We start from the raw sequence: 21547 nt of genomic DNA, 5'->3' as shown, positions 1-21547 counted from the left end.
AAGTAAAAATTTCCCATAGTATCTTATTCTGATAGTTCATGTGCTTCATTAGCATCTATATGAGATCACAAAATTGAAAAGGCCACCAGCACGGTGGTTGGATCTCCTGGGTGGGTTTATAGGAGGACATGGACAATAATTATTCAGGATAAAAAAAACATGGTTCAATTACAACCCATAGTAGGGAAGACCCATCATTGACAAGGTTACAATTTCTTTCTACAGATGTCTTTGAACTAGATCTTTGATTTTATAGACATAGGAAACTCCTGATGTGAAAATGTCTTCTGTCAATACAAGTCGCTTATTAATCTGTAAATTAGGGAGTTGTCTAGGACACTGAAAGGTTAAATGATCTTCTTATGGTCACAAAGTTAGCCTGTATCTAGGCAGAAATTAAATCTGTTTTCCTAAATTCAGAACTGCCCTCTCTTCTACACAAAATCAAACACTGATCAAATCATATTGTCACCTCTAAATTCTGCTTTTATCAACTCTACCCACATTTTGTACTATACCTCCACCCTCCAAACTGCTACTAACCTTGTCTGTATTTTGTGGTTGCCATGAACATGACTGGCAAACCTATGGCCGAGGAAAGTATCCAATTGCAGACGTTGACAATTTTGGCATTACGGGGTGTACGGAAATCCAGGGCCTTGACTGGGTGGCACACAGCAATGTAGCGATCAACACTCATGGTGCAGAGAGTAAAGATGCTGGTGAACATGTTATAGTAGTCTATGGAGATTACAATCTTACAGAGGATGGTGCCAAAGGGCCAGGTGCCCATCAAGTAGTTGACACTTTGGAAGGGCAGTGTGCTGGTTGCTAGAGCATCTGCCAGGGCTAGATTGAAAATGTAGATGTTGGTGGCTGTCTTCATCTTGGTGTATCTGAAAAATGAAGAGAGGTCATAGATTCAGTGAAATAACCAAAATTAATTTAGCTAAAATTCTAGTTTCATGGAAGTGCAAAGATTGAATCTTGCAGGAGTTTAGTAGCTAAAGCATCAGTTTTTCAAATCAAGTATATTTAAGTTTGAATCTGGTCTTGGTCTCTTTACTATGTGACCTGAGGTTAACCTCTGCCTGACTCAGTTTCCTCATCTTAAAATGGAGGTGATAATAATAATAATAATAATAATAATAATAATAATAAAAATATTCACCAGGATTGTTATGAAAATAAAAGAAAATATTAAAAAGTATTTAAGCTTTAAAACACTGTGTAAATATTATTGTTATGACTACATTTTCATAGATTGATACATTCAAGAATCTTAGATTGAAAGAGGACAATAGAGGATAGTGTAATCTAATGTTTTTAGTTTTAGATTGAATAAACTGAGGTTTAGAAAGGATCAATGTTTTGCTCCAATGTATGCTTGTGTGTGTGTGTGTGTGTTTTTGTGTGTGTGTGTAAAATTTCTATTTCACAGACATAGTCTAGTAAATATAATTTTCTTATATAACATTTGAAATGTATATGTGATCTTTACATTAAATAAAATTTTAGATGAAAACGTCATGGATTATAATCTCTCAGAGATTACCTGTAAAGATTAAATGAAGTTAACTGAATATCATTAGCATAGGTTAACTGAATTTTTTGTAACAATTTCCTCTCTTAGCATTTTGTTCTAATTGTCAGGAATCTTCCAAAAACCTTTGCTGGTAGTGTAATATTGAAAAACTTGTATTGCAGGGCAGCTAGGTGGTATAGTGGATAGACCACCAGCCCTGGACTCAGGAGGAACTGAGTTCAAATCCAGCCTCAGACACTTAAAAATTGCCTAGATGTGTGATCTTGGGTAAGTCATTTAATTTCATTGCCTTAAATAAATAAAATTTGGAAAAAAAACCCAAAACTTGTACTGCATTGACTTTATGACAGAAATAGTGAATCCATGAAGCAAATATTTGTATTACCTTGTTTAGAAAGTCATTGTAAAAGAAAAAGTTGTCTTATGTACCATATAATTTTGCTATCTCTAACATTTTATTTCTTCCTCAAGGATATTTTTTTCTCTCAACACATTTAATTTTGATCAAAGCATAGCGTGGAAATAATGTAAAGCTTATTAGATTGCCTTCTGTGGGGGGGAGGGGGAGGGAAGAGAGGGTGAAGGAAAAATTGTAAAATTCAAAACCTTATAAAAAATGATAGGTAGAAACTACTATTGTATATAATTGAAAACAAATAAAATATAAAGAAAAGGAAAGTCATTGTAAAATAATAGTAGTTATTATTCATATGACACTTCAAGGTTTGCAAAGTACTCATTTGATCATCACAACCCTCTGAGGAAGGTGCTTGTAGAGATGATAAAATTGAGGCTCAGAGAGGTTACTGAATGATGTCATACAGCTGAAAAGTGTTTGAGGCAATATTTGAATTGGAATCTTCCTGACTCTATGCCCAATGATCTACTCTATATGCCACTACTTAGAAAATGAAAAGATCCTGTGATTTCCTAGGTGTTTGAATTTACCCCATTCCAATCTTTTTTGACTTAATAGATATATTCAACTGAATTACCTGAAGCACATAGAGATTAAAGATTCTTCTTAAGTTTATACAGCCAATATATTTCTGAATGGGGATAAGAACCCAGAACTTCTTGACCCAAGACCAAAATTTAATCTTTAATTCAGGTAAATATTTTGGAAATTAATCTTTCTTTTTTAATTTTTTTTATATATTTTTTTCCTCAAGGCAATGGAGTTAAGTGGCTTTCCCAAGGCCACATGGCTAGGTAATTATTAAGTGTCTGAGGTCACATTTGAACTCAGGTACTCCTGACTTCTCAAGACTGGTGCTCTATCCACTGCGCCACCTAGATGCCCCTAGAAATTAATCTTTCAAAAAGGAAAAAAAAGCTAGAGGATTTTTATTTCTATGAGATTTAAAAAATAACAAAGGCACACAATTTTGAAGTTTTTTTAATTTAAAAAGGAATTGTGTGACTTTAAACTTTGATATCACTGGCCTTGATCAGAACCAGGCTTAAATGATGTTGCTGAGTGGAAGAGAAAAAGAACACTATTGATAGATTGCCATTCATTACAGACTTGGCTGGTCTACAGACTTCCCTGCTATATTAGTCACTTTTCTACCAAGAAGAATCTACATTTTAAACCTTATCGTTATCTATAATAGAGTGTTTTATGTTAAATATCAACTCCTTCACTGTCAGCTTGGTGACTCATCATAACACATCTTAGCCTAGTCTCTTATCTTGGAATTCAATGCTTCTTGCTGTATGGTTATTTAATTTTTTTTAAATCATTTTCTCCTTCACTGAGATGTAGTTGAACAAAATTAGGTTCTCTGTCCTATGTGTCACACAAAGAAAATTGCACATTTATCTACTGAAACGATCCCAATTGGCATTAAAAAAATAACTAAGGCATCATTTAATTTTTTTTTCTTCATTTAAAACTAAACAGCTCTTTTCAGAAGTGACTCAAGGTTTTTTTTCCCCCTCCCAATTACTCACAAATTGAATCACTGGTCTTTGTCTGTATAGCTGAATTATAATCAGTCATGCTCCAGAGATTCAGTCCTTTTAATTCCTTGTGGCTTATTAAGCAAACCTTTGGAGGGTAGGGTGCGTACCTCAGCTTCTCCTTCCCCAGTCTCATAAGAAGCTGGGTGACAAAGTGGATATAACAATGAACTTGGAATAATAAAGACCTGAGTTCAAATCCTCATTAACTATATTTCGTAGTTTACTAACTATATGTCTGTGAAAGTCAATTAGGCCCTCAATTTCCTCATCTTAAAAATGAGAACAATAATAGCACCAACCTCCCAGGATTGTTGTGAGAATCAAATGAAATAATATTTGAAAAGCACTTTGCAAATCCCCAAATATCATAAAACTGTAGCTGATCAGAACAAAACTTTTAAAATTATTTCAGATCTGTCATAGTTGTATGAACTTTTTTCACAATGGAATTATGTGTTCATATTGTGAAATGCTTGAACAGGAGTGAGAGTCCATTAAGGCAGGTCAAGTAGGAACCAACGATGTAGAACAATTAATGGAGATTTGAGAGAAGGAAAGAACTAGATCAAAAAAGAGGTCTGATAGTGAAAAGTGGGAACCCCTGGTTGCTTTTGTGATTTGAGTAAAATACCCAGATCAATGTTATATTTGTTAATGGCCAAGTTCCAGATGGAGGATTAGAAATTGACAGATAATTTCTGCTATTCTCAAGTTTTAAAGGAAGTTTGTCCCTGTAGTCATAGCATCTCCATGAGTTTCCTTATTTTTCATTATGCAAATAATTCACAATTTTGAGTCATTACTGGCAGACTTAAAAAGTCATGGATGTGGACTTCTAATCAATCAATCACTCTATTAATAAGTACTTATTAAGCACTTCATATGTGCCAGGCCCTGGGTTAAGTGTTGGACCCCAATCTGGATCTGCATCCTAGGAATATGTGGCCATAAATAATCTAAGGCTAATCTTATGCAAAATTGTTTTGTGGTAAAGACTTGACTTCATGTTGTACTCTAGACTTTCAGGGCTATCCATCACTGAACCTTCCAAAGTTCTCTCTTAGGCAATGGTTTGTAATCCTTTTTTCTCCTCACCCTCATTATTTCCTTCAAGACTTAGCTAGTCTGTTTTCCACCCTTTTAAGGGGCTTGTTAGGTGACTGGCTAGGTAAACTGATAGACTAATTCATACTAATGTATCCGTGGAATTATCAGTTAGTTCTCTCAGTTAATTATTTTGATTTTTAATGAAGTTCTTCAGTTCAAAGCGTGAATTCAATGGTCAGAATTTTGGGGACTGTGTCAGATGATAGACACTGACTGATAGTTAATCAACAAATGGATGTGAAAGGCTGCCCCTAAATGCACATGTTTGATTGTAAATGATCCAATTGGTTCTTGCCATAATAATAATAAAGATGATGATAATGTTAAATAGATAAAGGGTGAGCTTGGAAGCCAGGAAGACCTTGTTTCAAGGTCACATAGACTGTGTAAATCTGAGTAATTTAACATCTCAATGCTCTACGATTATAAATTTCAGAATGTGTCAACCCTCATTGATAGAGAGAATTTCCTTACTGAGAATTTCTTATAGCAATTAGACTACAGGTCAAACACCTATTCCTCAAATTGTAGTGAAAATAATAATGTTCATTTAATGGTGCTTCACAATAATATTAATAATATCTAGCATTCATATTGTGCTTTAAGGTTTGCAAATCACTTTCCAGTATTATTTCATTCTATTCTCACATCCCTGAGAGGTAGATACTGTTATTTATTCCATTTTATAGTTGAAGAAACTGAGGCAAATAAAGATTTAGTGACTTGCCCAGAGCCATAGAGCTAGTATGTATATGAGTTTTGATTTGAAGTCAGGTCTTCCTGACTCCAGGTCCAGAGTTCTATACATGGTGCCACTTCTGAGGACATACTGCATCATTCAACTGAAACTCCTCTCTCCAAAATTAGTAGTGATCATTTAATTACCTCATCCTTCTTGACCTCATTGCAGACTTTGGCACTATTGGTCACCTTCTAATGGATGCTCTCCTTTTCTTAATTGTTTGGGACACTATTCTCTTCTAGTTTTCTTCCTATCTGTCTTTTCTCTTCTTACTTTCCTTATTTTGATCTTCATTCAGATCATGTCTATTAACCTGGGTGTTATCACAGACTCTGGGATCATAGACTTTGAATTGATAGGGACCTTTGACCTCCTAAGCTTTTGTATTTGATTTTTTTTTTAGTTTTTACAAGGCAGTAGGGTTAAGTGACTTGCCCAAAGTCACACTGCTGAGTCTCTTTTTAAAAAAATTTTATATTATATTAATTGATGACTTCATCAGATTCTGTGGTTTAACTCATCTCAGTGCAGATGATTGATTCTTAAATCTATAAATCCTTCCCTAAGCTTTTTCCTTAGCTCCCAGTCCCATATCACTAATGCTTTTTATATACTTCAAAGTGGATTTCTCATAGGCTTCTCCAACTCAAAAACAGAACTTAGCCTCTTTTACTCAAAACTCCATTTTCTTCCCAACTTTTCTATAACTATATAATTACCTCCATTCTCCCAGTTACCCAGGTTTACAACTTTATCATCATCCTTCATGACTCAATAGTACTCACCTCACATATCCAATTTGTTGCTAAGTTATGTCATTGTTATTTTCACAGTATCTCATATATATATGCAGACCTTTTTATTATTATGTATATACTTATATGGTCCTATTGTTTCCACCAATTGAATGTAAGCACCTTGGGAGCAGCAACTATTCATACCATCATATCTTCAACACCTAGGACACCGCTACCCAATTGATGTTGAAAAATATTTATTGACTTCTTGATTAAGTATTAGCCATCATCACCTTTCACTTAGGCTATTACAACAGCCTTGTAAGTAGTCTGACTCAAATCACTTCCATTTCTAATCTTTCTTCAATTCAGCAGTAAAGAGATTTTCCCAAAGGGCAAGATTGACTATGTCAACCTATTACATAAACTGTAGTAACTCTGTATTACCTTATATGATAAAAATATAAACTCTTGTTTGGCAATGAAAACCTTTCATAATCTGTTCCTTTCTACTTTTCCAGTCTTCTTATATGGATTTAGTATTAGCATTATTTTTTGTTGTCTTTCCAATTAAAATTTGATCTCTTTCAGAGCTAGCACCATAGTAAACTCTTTTTTTTTTTAGGTTTTTGCAAGGCAGATGGGGTTAAGTGGCTTGCCCAAGGCCACACAGCTAGGTAATTATTGTCTGAGACTGGATTTGAACCCAGGTACTCCTGACTCCAGGGTTGGTGCCTTATCCACTGCGCCACCTAGCCACCCCAATAGTAAACTCTTAATAAAATCTTGTTGACTAACTATGAGAATTACCATTACTATTTTATACATCAAACCTATTGTCCATGGATGAGTGAGGACCTTAAAATCACAGAAACATTAACTTTGAGATAATAGGAATCTCATAGAGTGCAACCTCCTTATTTTTCAAAGAAACAAGCTGAGGAAAAGTGGGTTTTTTTTCAAGGCCACACAAGAAGGAAGCAAAGGAGCCCAGATTCATTAACTCAAAAACCAGATTAAATCCAGATTCAGTGATCTTTCTTTTGCCTTTTTAATGTAAAGGGGGAAAAGGTCTATTCAAGATATTTTTTTCAAAAGCTTCTTTTGAAGTCTGCCTTTGAATTGACCGTGAACTCTTTCTGACTTCAGAAACTAAAAATGACTTCTGACTAAGGATGAACTTCTGAAAATTTTGGAAATGAGGGAAAAAACTATTTTTGAAACCAGCTGATCATTTGGAGCAAGTTCTTTAAATAGCCTTTTCCCCTAGGTTTGGAGTTCACTGTAAATGTAGAAATGAATGCAAAGTACAATGGGACACCTGATCCACTTTGGACCCACTTTATTTTCTGTGCAGTTGTCAAGCCAGGACAGTCTAACTAAGGATGTTTTGCTGCTATTCCCTATAATTATTGTTTTTTTTTGTGAACTCACTAAGCATTTACTATGTGTGTGGGTGCAAAATTATTTGTTCGGTACCATATGCCACTCATGTCTGCCTCATATTTTCTGTAGAATTCAGCTCTCAGAAAGAATAAAACAAAACAAAACATGTCTCTGCTTTAAAATGGAGGAAAGTAATGACTTCACAGTTCCAAGAATCTCTGTACAGTTGTTTCAGACTCTGTGATCCCATTTGAGATTTTTTTGGGGGAAAGATATTAGAACAGTTTGACATTTCCTTTTCATTTTACAGATTGGGTAACTGACTCATAGAGAGGTAAAGAGACTTGCTCAAAGTCACACTGCATCACAGAGAAGTAAAAGTGACTTGATCAAAGTCATACAGCTAATGAGTCTGAGACCAGATTTGAACTCAGGAAGATGAATCTTCCTTACTTCAGGGCCACCACTTTATCCACTATACTATTTGCCTGGCCTAGAGAATTCTTGCTTAATGTCCAGGATTTGTAGGGCAGATCTAATTTAATGCAATAATGATGTGTTACCCAAAATTGTAAGAATATGTAGAGGGGAAGAATGGTCAAATAAGCCTCTAGATACCCTGTCATTTTCTAGTCTAAAAACCATGGATATCTGTCAAAAATAGGCTGTTCTACAAAAAGTTATCTTTGAAATAGTGAAAGGGTGTAATGGGTATTAGTTTGGGGTTGTTTCTCATCAGAATATTTTGCATTTATTTTATACATGTATATATGCGTATGTATATACACACATATGTTATCTTCCATGGAAGAATAGAAAGCTTCTTGTGAGCATCTATTTTATTTTTGTTTCTCTAGTGCTTTACATTTTGCATTTATTTTATACATGGATATGTGTATGTATACACATACACACACGCACATATATGCATATATATACATATATATATATATATATATATATATATATATATATATATATATATATATATATATGTTATCTTCCATGGCAGAATAGAAAGCTTCTTGTGGTCATCTATTTTGACAAATATTGGAAAATGAATCCTTACTACAATGCACCTAAATAGTCTTCCATTTAGTTAAAGACTTAAAGACATCCAATGAGTGGTATTCTAGTAAATGTTTAATAATTGGTTCTTTTTTTGGGGGGGTGGACTGAAAATATTAAGTTTAACCTGTGTCATTAACATTTTCCCTATCATTTTCTTAAATCTAGACAACCCACCAAAAAAAATTTATAGCATTTGCTGCTAATTTCTAAGATGGTAATATGTACCCTGAAAGTTTAATAATTAGCTCTCTTGAACCTGTTTGAGAAGACTCCAGCATATTCCTGCTTTCAGTGAAGTGGATACCTAGCAAAATATTACTATTTCATAGTTAACATAGGATGTTTAATTATGTAAGACAGAAATTAATAACATTAACATGTTTTAAAGTTTTCATAGTGTTTTACTTATACTATCACATTTTAATTGATCCTTATAGTAGCTCACATTTCAATAGTGCTTTAAGATTTTCAAAGTGCATTACAAATATCTTATTTGATTGTCACAATCATTATGGGAGCTCAGTGCTAATATTATCTCCATTTTATTGACAAAGAAACTGAGACTGAGAGAAATTAAGTGACTTTCCCAAAGTCACAGAGCTACTAAGTATCTGAGGCTAGATTGGAAGTCAAATCTTTCTGATTCCAGGTCCATATCCTCTGTGTTATCCTTCTGCGACACAGAAAATTCTATTATTGCCATTTTTACAGATGAGGAAATTGAGACTGTGATAGATTAAGTCACTTAGATTCATACAACTAATGTGTGGGGAAGCAGAATTATAATTCATTTGATTCACTTCCAAATGAAATCATGGGATGGTTCAATATTAGCTTGGGCATCCTGCTTAATGATTTTTTGGGTCATTTAGTTCAACAAAATTGCTTGGTGAAGCTATGTGCAGAGTGCTTTGTGGTAATCACTAGGAATATATAAACAAAAATAAGAAAGATCCTTGACTTCAGAAAATGACATACTCCCCTGTCCCTTTTGGCAGATATATTCATTTACACACATAACAATATGTATACATATAAAAAATAACAAATATAAAATATGTAAACAAATATATATATGTATTCATATAACTACACACACACACATACATACATAGGTGTTGTTCAATTATTTCAGATACTTCATGACTCCATTTGGAGTTTTCCTGGCAAAGATATTAGAACAGTTTATTTCCTTCAGTTCATTTTACAGATAAGGAAAAAGAGGCAAACAGGTTTAAATGACTTGTCCAGGGTCACACAGTTACTAAATGTTTGAGGTCAGAGTTTGAACTCAGGAAGATGAATCTTCCTAATTCTAAACCCAGTACTCTAATCACTGTGGCACCTAGCTGCCTACTATAAAATATATTTACAATTGAATAGAGAGAGAGAGACTTTCAGGACAGAGAGAGCACTAACAAGGTGGTGGTGGGTGGGGAGGCTGGGAAGGATTTGGAAAGAGTTTTTATAAGTGGCAGCTCCTGAGCTGAGAAGTGTAGGAAGAGGAATTCAATGAGGTAGAAGTAAATAGAGAATTTATTCCACTTTTGCATCCAGTTTGACTGAAACTTGGAGTCTGTGGAAAATGTAACATCAAATTATGAGATGGTGGAGGTTTTTAAATATCTAACTGAACAGTATGTACTTTGTCAATGAAGCTGAGCTACTGTTTCACTGAAACATTGAATATTTTTTAAAAGTTAATGTCCCAGTCAGATTTCTGATTGAAATATTTCTTTGTTATTTGTGATGGGGAGGACAAAAATTGGTGGTGGAGAACAATAAATAAAAGCATATGAGGGGCAGCTAGGTGGCACAATGGATAGAGCATAGGTCCAGGAGTCAGAAGTACCTGAGTTCAAATCTGATTTCAGACACTTAATAATTACCTAGCTGTGTGGCCTTGGGCAAGCCACTTAACTCCATTGCCTTGCAAAAAACCTAAAAACAAAGTATATGAAGAGAATACATACACAGTATTTTTGTCTAATGGTAGTCATCGGGGAGGGGGGCAAGAGGGGAAAAAAGGGGAAAAGAATGGCGATAAGGGAAGGGAATATGGGAAGAACAGAAGAGAAATTAAAAGGTTTTCACAACTGATTACATCTAGGGGTGAGGAACAGGAAAGAGACAAAAATACAAGGGTCTATCAGAGCAAATTGTTAAATTTTCAGGCAAGCTCTTACCCCTTGGAAATTGGTAAGAGCTACAAATTAGGGCTTGCTCTATTTTGTTGATTGCCTGCACCTAAGTGATAAAGAAAATATTAATAAGATAAATTAAAACTTAAAACTGGATAATGCATATTTAATATTATATGTCATAAAGCCATATAATGTATATTATATAAAGCAAAGAAATATGTGCATGATATATATGCATATATAAATCCTAGATATATATGATACATTACACATATATACCTTGCATACATAACATATTTGTAGATGAGTCATACACTTTTAAGTTTATTCTGCATTATTAATATTTTCTGCATCACTTAACTGTAGACTACATATACATACTATAGAATTTATGCAATACTATATATAATATACATACTATAGAATTTATGCAATACTATATATAATATAGAGTATACATGTATGTATGCATCGTGTGTGTATGTGAATACACATACATATACACATATATTCACACAAAAATTGGTGATATATATATATATCACATAATATCTGTTCATTAATAATTTACCAGCATGCTTCTATGAAGTTGATACCAAATTTGTGAATCTGGTTGACAAAGGTCTGAAATATTATAGAGGGAGAAAAGAAGAGCCTTAGGGTATCCTCACTATTAAGTATAACATGGATGGAGATCCACCAAAAAAGAAAGAGAACCAGTACAAGGACAGGAGTTATGATGAAGGGGAGCATGCACCACACATTGTTCTACCCTGCTTACCATCACAACTTAGTAGCACATCCCCACTTCAACTAGAATTTTATTTAAAACTCACATTGTAAGAAGGAACAAAATTGTATAGGCAGCACTGATAAATATGATCGGTTGTTTAATTAGATGGATTACTTGTCTCTAATGAGTTCTTGTGCAAATAAGTGGATTATCAAAGCAGTCAAAAGTCTTGAATTCATATTAAAATGTCAATATTATGAGATGTGAAATTTTAAACCCTATGCTTATATTTACTCTAAGTGATCTTTTCAACAGAACTTGCAAAGATTTCAGTTTAAGTATATATTTGGGAGATTTAACCTAAATTATCCTATTTATAGTATTCAAATATAAGAAATATGTATACTATAAGAGAGCAATCCTTCAATATACTGCAATAATCGATCTTAATGCTGTATTTAAAAAGCAAATTTAACTTTGCAAACAATGGGCTTAAAATAGATATTCATCTACTATTTTTGAAGGCACAAAAAAGAAGTCAGATGTCTGTCTTCCTATCACTCTCATTGTCTATCTCTTAGTCTCTGTTTCAAACATACATATTGACAAATTCATATTACTTTGCACTACAGACTGTAAGTTCCTAGAAGACAAGGACTATATATATTAACTCTAGTCAAGAAATAAATATTTAACCATACTTCTATTCCAAAGTCTCATCAAGGCATAGAGAGAACCATATCAAAATTATTGCTAGTTACAAATAATTTAGAGCCCAATATTAGAATCAATCAGTCAATGAATATTTATTAAATGTGTTATGTGCCTGTCACTGGGTTAAGTGCTGCAGATATAAAATAAAATTTAAAATTGTCCCTGCCCTCTAGGAGTTAATAAATGAATGGAGAAGACAATAAGTGCAAAGAGGCTGAAAAGAGGGGAAACCTAGTCTTGCAGCCATAGTGGGAAATGATCTGAGACTATGGGTATGATAGAATTGATTTGATCCTACAGAAAAATGAGTCTCTAGAGATCATAACATCTAAGTGATCATCTGAGTGGAAAATGTTGAGGTAAATTCTCTGACTGTCCTTAATCAGAAGGTCTAGGAAGAGCTCTTAGATGAAAATTCTCTACCTTCTCCAACCAGAAGGAGGGATGAACCTCAGGGACCTGACTAGGGAGGTATGAGTTTAAGAACTAATTTAAGAACTATTGCAGAATGATGAGTTTCTGGTGATTGTGAAATCCAGGAAATAGCCTGGGTGGGAAATAAATAGACTGATAAATCAGGAAAAGCTCTCCTCCTTCCCACCACCTTTTTTTTTTTTTCAGGTACTTCTGAATTTGATGGAATTTTTTTACTGTTCTTCTGGAGAAGGAGAGATCCTAGCTAGATAAAAGTAGAACTGACCTCCTGTAAATTTGGTTGCCTTGAAGGCAACAAAAGTAGATGACTAGACATTTTGTTTTCTTCTACATTTTTACATTTGTATATCCTATTTATAGGTGTAGTATTTTAATAGTATTGATAATATTTAAGACAATTTAAGAGGTCTCTAAATTAGAAAGTAATATGGTAGCATGAAAATGGTTTCCTCTTCATTTTAAAAGAAGATTTAAGAGATCTTCAATTTATCTCCTGTTTTTAAGTCTATTGATGAACATTAATGCCTATTCTATGTTTTTATTTGATTTTTTATTTAGTATTTTATTTTTCCCCAGTTACATGTAAAAATAATTTTTTAACTTTCATTTTTAAAACTCCCCCACTCCACCCCTGTTGTGAAGGAAAGCAATTCAATATAGATTATACATATGAAGTCATGTAAAATATTTCTATATTAGTCATGTTGTGAAAGAAAACAGACTGCCCCTCTCAAAAATCTTAAGAAAAATAAGGTAAAAATAGTATGCTTTACTCTGAATTCAAACACCACCACTTCTTTCTCTGGGATGGATAGCATTTTTCATCAAATCCTTCAACATTATCTTGAGTCACTGTATTACTATAGCTATGTCATTCACAGCTGATCATACAATATTACTGTCAATTTGTACACAGTACATTTCATTTCACACCAGCTCATTTAACTTTTCTTGTAGCAGAACGGCTTTCTGTCCTAATCACATAGCACAATTTATTCAGCCATTTCCCAATTCCCTCAATTTCCAATTCTTTGACTTCAGAAAAGAGTTGCTATAAATATTTTGGTACATATAGGTCCTTTTGTCCTGTTTTTTTATCTCCCTTGTATACAGACCTAGTAGAGATATTGTTTACTCAAACCTTATGCATGATTTTTTTTACCAATAGTTCCAGTTTTCCCACATCCCCTTTAATATTTGTTATTTTCCTTTTCTATCCTATTAGCTGATCTGACAGCTATGCTTTGAAACCTAATAACAAGCACTTTCTTTCCAAATACTTTGGCACTTAGTTCTCAACATTCCAATCAGAGAAAAATTAAAGCTAATGGCCTTAACTCCTGTAGATTTCTACTTCTTTACATTGTATTTATAATGGCTGTTTTCCATCCATGAATTACATAGTCCTTTGATTTTACCCATCAAGCTGACCTGAAATTTTTCTAAGAAATGGAAAGCAGCTTGTTGAATGTTTTCTAAGTATTTTCAGGCACAGCTATATTTTGGAAGATATTTTGCTTTTCCTGTGGAGAATTCAATAGCACTTGTAGAGAGAAAATATGACTCATGAATAAACCAGTAATTTTGGTGAAGCAAATAATCCTCATTAGTCTTCAAAACCCTAGTCTTTAGTCATATGGTGAAACAATTTCTATTGAGTCAACTCAATTATGATGTCTTCATATTTGGAGACAGGTTAATTTATTTAAAACAATACATTTATGTACAAGGTGATTTTACATTTATTATTTTTTTTAAATAAGGAGACTCCTAATATGATCAAAACTTGAATCTGTCATATAATCTTGTTAGAGTTTTAAGTAACCAAATAATTTACAATAGATTTTAGGCATGGTTTTATGTACAATTCTTTTATAAATGGAAATAATTGTATTCTAGTTCTGTGCCCTGTTCATTTACATACTAATAAGCTTGCTCCTCCCTTTTTTTTCAATCCTTCCTCACCCATTCTCTTATGGACTTTCTGGAACCACAAGGGTCACTTTCCCCCTCACTACATCCCCTTGATTGACCCCCCCACAAACCACACATTCTCCTCCATCTCCCTAGTTGGTTTCCGCTTTTTCATGTTCTCTTTCATTTTGTAATGACGTTTTCACAAAATATGATTCATAGATAGGCAAGGTGTCACCAGGTTCTGTCCATAATGCTCAGTCCTCCTCTTCACTATTACTTTCACTGAACCTTAACCTTCACCCCTGTTCCCTTGTGTAAATTTAGAAAGGATTTTTTTTTCCTGGTCTTTGCTATGACTGTTGCCCTTGACTCCATCCTTTATTTACTCATCCTGCATTTCTGTTTTGGGAGTTGTTTGAAAAACAAATAATCTTTTCAGCTCAGGTTTTCTGTCTAAAAAAGATGTTTTAAAACACCTCTTTCATTTAAGTTTTTAAGCTCAGATTTTCAGGGTAGATCACCCCAGAGTTGTAGCCTGAACACTATTGTTCTAAGGAAACATTCCTTTCCTCCCCCTTTACTTTCTTGTGGTTGAAGAATAGTCTTGTGTTATTTAAATTTCCTTTAATTTCTATTTGAAGTTCTTTTGGGGGCTACCTACAGATCTTGTTTTTGGATTGAATTGTTAAATTTAACCACTATTGTATGATGGAGTTTGCAGCCTTCTCTGTTGTTAATGTTTTCCCTATTCTATTCATTCTTTATTGGTGTTAATGTTTTCCTTATTCTATTCATTTCCTTAATCTATTCATTATGGTCAAGGTCTTTAAGTTTCCTTCTTGTTGAGATCTTTGCTAATTTCAATGTTTATCTCCCCTCAATATTTCATATTTATCACTTTCTAACTCTGTCTCTTTTGATGGTGGTTTTCATGACAATCTCAGACTGTCTGCCTTCTCATGTTGGGCATGCTCATCAGTCTAGGTCTCTTCCCTAAATCACTTTTGGCTGATCAGAACTGAACCCAGGTGGATGTTGTGTTCTACCTCAGGCTTAGTGAAATACTGCACAATCTTTCTCCCTCACCTATCTCCCTAACCTCCAAGTTTCTTGTTCTGATATTTTGTCTAGCTCCCCCTGTTCCTTAGTGCTCAGGCCCAGCATCAACAATTCAGAGAATTCAGGGTCAGTGAATTGAAATTTGTTTGTTTGTTAGGTTTGCTTTGCATATTTTTAACCTTCTTTTGAATTTTGATCTTGGCAAAAGTTGAAGTTGTTTTATTTTTGGTGCAAAATTTCTTTTTTTGAAGAAGTTTGAGCAGTTGAGGGGATTAGAGAAAATGTCTAGTCCTCCATCTTGTTACATGACTGATTCATTTCTTATTCTAATACATTAATTTTTTTGAAGAAGTTTTTATAACTTCATGTAATCAACATGCATCTAATTTCAATCTCTTGTTTGGTTAAGAATTTTTTTTACCTTTTGTCTTGAAAGATAAATTATCTACTTCTCATTTAATTTTTTTATGGATTGATATTTGGTATTAAGGTTACATATCCTTTTGAAATATATTGTGGAATATGGTTTAAGATAGTGATCTAGTGCCTCTTCTGTTTCAGGGTCTTGTTCCCTAATCCTGTAAGGCAAATTTTTCAGACACTAGATTTGGCAAAGGGAACTTCTCTGAAGTAAGTGATTTGGAAAATTAGCTTGAGCCCTAAATACCTAGAACCATACTTCAATAATGTATTTCAATTAGAAATAAAGTTGAACTCAGAAGGATGGGATTTTTGCCAGAATAACAACTATTGTAACACATAGCATTTGGAACTGCCACCATTGAAAATCAATGTTCAATTTGTTAAATTTAAATGAAAATTTTAATAGATTTATACCCATATGTCCTTGTAGATTGTTTTCATAACTCTTTACTTGGCTTTGGGTGCGATATACTGCTTTGTTGAAGATAAACTTGTCCTGGGACAGCTAGGTGGCACAGTGGATAGAGCACCAGCCTTGGAGTCAGGAGTACCTGAGTTCAAATGTGATATCAGACACTCAATAAGTCACTTAACCCCATTGCCTTACAAAAACAAAAATAATATAGGTCTCTCTTTAAGTTTGCCAATGGCTTATTGATTTTATTAAACTTTTATTAAAAACTGCTTTTAATTTTAAATAATTTCTATGATCTTTTAAATGTATAATCTTTCTCCCTTATTTACATAGTTTTCTTTTATCTTTATTTCACAATAACATTTAATTGATGTTCTAACATCTTATTTGTATGTTCATATCATTAATCTTTTTTATTTTGCTAAAATATGCTTTTCAGAAATACAAAATTTCTTCTGAGAATTGCTTTAGATATTTTTTACAAGCTTTTTTTTACAAGCTTTTGTATTGATTTCATGTTAACACCATCTTTAATGTTAATGCATCTTTCTTCAATTTATTCAATATTTATCATGTTATCAGTTGATACAGGTGCTAGGCCTATATCTTTTGCTTATCTTTCTTGTACTTTTTTTTTAAAAAAATCAAATACTGCTCATTTATTAAGCACCTATTATGTGCCAGACAACCTCAACCAGTGCTGAGGGTACAAAAAAGAGGCAAAAGAATGTTCCTAACTTCAAAGACTTTATAATTGAGTGAGAGAGATAACATGCAAACAAATCTATACAAAGTAAGTTATATGAAAGATAAATAGGAAATAATTAAGAAAAGGGAACACTAGGATTTAGAAGGAATGGAAAAGACTTCTTGTAGAAGGCAGAATTTTAATGGGGTCTTAAATTATGTTTGTGTGTGTGTGACAGAGGGAGTGAGAGAGAGAGATAGAGTATTATACTATTTATACTAGATTTATATCTGGAAGAGACCTTAGAAACCATTTAGTTCATCCACTCATTTAATAGTTGAGTAACTGACTCTCAGAAAGGAAAATGACTTGTCTGAGATTAAACAGCTAATAAGGACTTTAACAAGAGTTTGAATCCAAGTCCTCTGACAACAAATTCAGTGGTGTTTCTAAATAATCATTTAGAAATCTTGTTTTTGATCCTAATTAGTAGTGTGAGCCTGGGAAAGTGTCTTTCTCCTTGTATGCCTAGGATTCTAAGATTTCCCTATTAAATTAAATTTATCATTTTACTTTGAATTCCCTAGATTTTGCCTATTAAATAAAAGATGTAGTATGTTTCTTCTTTTGTACAAGGAGTTTTCATACTTGGGAATTAACCAGCTGGCAAAGTCTTGAAACCTGAACTCAGTTATGATCAGAGAAGTTTGAATTTTATATTTCTACTTTATATCTATTTATGAATATTATTAATGATATACTTATTTATAAAACACATTCATGTTTATGATCTGGTACATAGCAATTTTAAAGACCCCTATAATACAAGAAAATATGTTTTCTTTAATATCCACTTTAAGAAAACTCCATACGTCTTTCAAATCATTTTCGCCAATACTGTACTCTCTTAAATTATTTAACTTTCTATTAGATTGATCCAACTCTGAAAGATTAGTCTTTTTATTTTGCTTTTTCTCAATTTAATGGACTATTTTTAAACTTAAGTGCTGTGCCAATTGGTGCATATATATATATATATATTTTAGTAATGAAATATATATATATATATTCATTGCATATGGTATCTCTAGAAATTATGGAATTTCTTTGTTCAACTCTTTAAATGTGAGTTTTCATCATTGATTTATCTGAAATTATGATAGTAATCTTGCTTTTTAAATTCACTTAAAATAAAATTTTATTCTAATTACACACCTAAATTCTGTATGTAGTTTTATTTTTTAAAATGTGTTTGGGTTTAAAATGTGCTCTTATCCATTCCATACCCCCTTTAATTTCATTAAGGACTTCAATCTATTCCTATTTAAGCTTACAATTGTTTGTACAATTGTCCTGTTTTCATATCTCTAATCCTTCTATATGTACAGCTAGGTGGTGCAGTGGATAGAACACTGGCCTTGGAATCAGAAGGACAGGAGTTGGAATCCAGCTTCAGACATTTGACTGTTACTAGCTGTATGACCCTGGGCAAGTCACTTAAGCCTGATTTGCCTAGCACCCAGAGCCATCTCCAGTCATCCTGATTCATATTTGGCCACTGGTCACAGGTGGCTCAGGAGGAGAAAGTGAGATTGTTTACTTATCACAGCATCCCAATGCAAAAATTGAATTCACATGTTCATCATGACATCACCTCCCTGATGTCATAGTCTTCTTTGAGAATGAAGGACAATCATTATAATCCTTCTATATTTGATCTCCCTTTCAAATTCATACTAATTTGATGTCTCTTGTCATAACCTTCACCCACCAGCCTCCCTCCCAGTGCTATGCCCTATACTAAGTTGCTTGATTTTAGTTTCATTATTAATCTTGCTTTTTTATTTACTCTTCTTTCTATTCTTATCCCACATAAAAGTACAGTTCTCCATACTGTTTTCTTTTTGAGTACTTTCATTTGCAGCCAAACTTTTTTGAGAAGTGTTAATTTATAAATTCATTTGATTCATTTCCCCTTCTAGAATATTCTGAAATAGAATCTACTTTTCATTAGCTTTTCACTAATCAGTTCTTTCTTCATTCCATCAATGTCTGTCTTACAAATTTGAATTTCTCAAAGTTTTACTTTTTTCTGTTCACTGATTTCTTCTTTATGTATTAGTAGAACTAGAGATTTTCTTTATTTGTATTTTTTAACTTTTTTGGCTCTTTTTTTTATTGAAGTTCATCATTTTTGTATGGATAATTAAATTTAAATTCATTGGCTATTCTGTTTTTTTGTGTGCAAGTTCATCTTATTAGCTTTTGGAAATATATTTCAATCTCTTCTTTGATTTCTCAAATTCAGTGGGCTAAACAAATTGATTTTCCTTTATATATATATAATATATATACATATATATATATGAATTACTTTTTGATTACCTATAACACTTAATTTGATGTTGAAATTCTAATGTTCTGCTACTACATTTTGTGATCAATTAACTTTGAAGATTCTCTCTGCCTTAAATTTGTAAATTACAATATCTAAATTTTTTCTTCTGATTGTACTTATGGTAGTTTTTTGAAAATTATTTTTTGCAATAAGTGAGTCAGAATTTTTATTCTAAACTGTCTATTTTTTCCTACTTACCCTTTTTTCCTGATTTATTTTTTGAGAATTCTGATTTCTACTCTCAACTCTGCCTTTATTTTCGTACTTATTTTTTCTTTTGATGATTTTAAAAATAGATTATTTATCTTTAATGGTACTTATTATTGTTCCAGTATCTCTCATGTTTGAAATAGAACATGTTGGCTTTCTTTATTCAATAAAAGTTTTTAGGTCTCATATTAATTAGTGAATAATATTATTTTATTATGTTTCTTTGTGCTTTCTCTTTTTTCCTTCTTTACTTATTCTACTTGCTGATGGCATCCACCTTATCTTTTACTCTGCTCCTTTCTTTTCTTATTCTCCCTAGCATTGTACTATCAACCCTCATTGCTTGGTTACCCCTCCCCCTGTACTCCAATCTATTGTTGCTGATTCCTTATGTTCTTTCTAGAACTGGTTAACTTTAATGACATTATTGACTTTAACAGTGCCATTGTAATACTTGTGGTTGCTTCTGACTAAGAAAGAAATTTTATTAGAAGGGGACTAGAGCTTAAGATTTGGGAATGGATGGGGAACTCACTGAATCACTTTCAAGGAGGTACATCTTGAAATATATATATAAATATAAATATATATATATATGTTTATGTATTTAAACTAGGGTCAATCTCAAGGGATTAATATTTGCAAAATACTTAGCACGGTATGTAGAATACAGTAGGCACTTAAATGCTTGTTTCTTTCACCTATTCCCTCAAGACCATGTGTTTTTCATGAAACTATCTACTATTATTTCAGAAGTCTTTAAACTGTTTGGACGCTTTCCCATTTTATCTTCATACTATACTTCCAATAGCTCTATTTGGTGCAGTTGAGGGGTTTGTTTTGAAATGTGAAAGTAGGGGTTTTGATGAGAAACAATCTCCACCATTTTTCTAGATATCTGCTTTATGTGATGTATTATTGCAAATGTCTGAATTGCCAAGTAACAAAATATCTTTTTGTTGAGTATAAGATCCGGGTGGCTAATGTATTTTAATATGTACTAAGTAGCAGTGGCTTGAGTATCCTAATGTCTTTTGTGGGAATATGATATATTTGCTTCTATGAATTCAGCTCTTCATTGTTCAAGGCTTGAATGGTCTTTTAAACTAAAGTGATTTCATTGCTCTCATGCTGTAGCATTTTTCCAAATTAAAAAAATAGAACATCAATTTAAGACCCAAATTTTCACAGATGAATAATTGCCTATAATAAGAGTGTTTTCAATTTAGTTGTGAAAGGACCTATTTCAGAAATCTCTCTTCAATATATGTTTTCACTGATTGTGCTTCAGTGACCCATTGGTGTGTCCTTAAATGTACCCCTAGGGAAGATTTTCATGTGGGGAGCTACTGGAATCCCCAAAGATGGTATAAAATGTAACTACATCAAAAATACACTAAACATAAAATCCAATTTAATCCTTGACTATCAGAAAAATAATGTTCACTATATTTATAGGAACCTGTGATAGCATTTGTAGAGGGAACTCTAGGATGAGGACATTCCCTTTGCCAATGCAAGTCAGCACCTTCTTGACAACTTAACATCTGCGTTGAAAAGTTAAATGATCTACCTGGAGACAGAGGGGAAAAGTTTCAGATATAAGTCTTGAACCTGGATCTTCCTAGCTTTGAGATGGGTTCTCCAAATACTATGCCACTTATGTTCATGGTAGTAAACAGAAAACCGCAGGTAACATTTAAAAATAATTTATATTGTTTTGGAAAAGAGACTAGCACCATCATGCTATAGAAGTAATATCTTAATCCCTCCCCTAATGCTAGTTAGACTGGTTTTTCCTTAAAGGATCTTGAGACATTCCTCAAGACTGAGTTGGTTCAGAGGACTAAGAAT

General features: G+C 33.0%; 1 protein-coding gene across 1 annotated transcript in view; it reads right to left on the bottom strand.

Annotated features, from left to right (window-relative positions):
* Positions 1 to 21547, bottom strand: part of OPRM1 (opioid receptor mu 1) — a 62623-nt gene that overhangs the window by 22249 nt on the left and 18827 nt on the right. The window contains exon 2 of the mRNA XM_074190283.1: positions 544 to 896. Coding sequence (XP_074046384.1) covers positions 544 to 896 — 353 coding nt within the window. The remainder of the gene's footprint in view (positions 1 to 543; positions 897 to 21547) is intronic.

This window comes from Macrotis lagotis, chromosome 5, assembly GCF_037893015.1.
Source record: "Macrotis lagotis isolate mMagLag1 chromosome 5, bilby.v1.9.chrom.fasta, whole genome shotgun sequence".
NCBI classification, from domain to species: Eukaryota; Metazoa; Chordata; class Mammalia; order Peramelemorphia; family Peramelidae; genus Macrotis; species Macrotis lagotis.
This window is presented reverse-complemented; position numbering and strand designations above follow the sequence as displayed.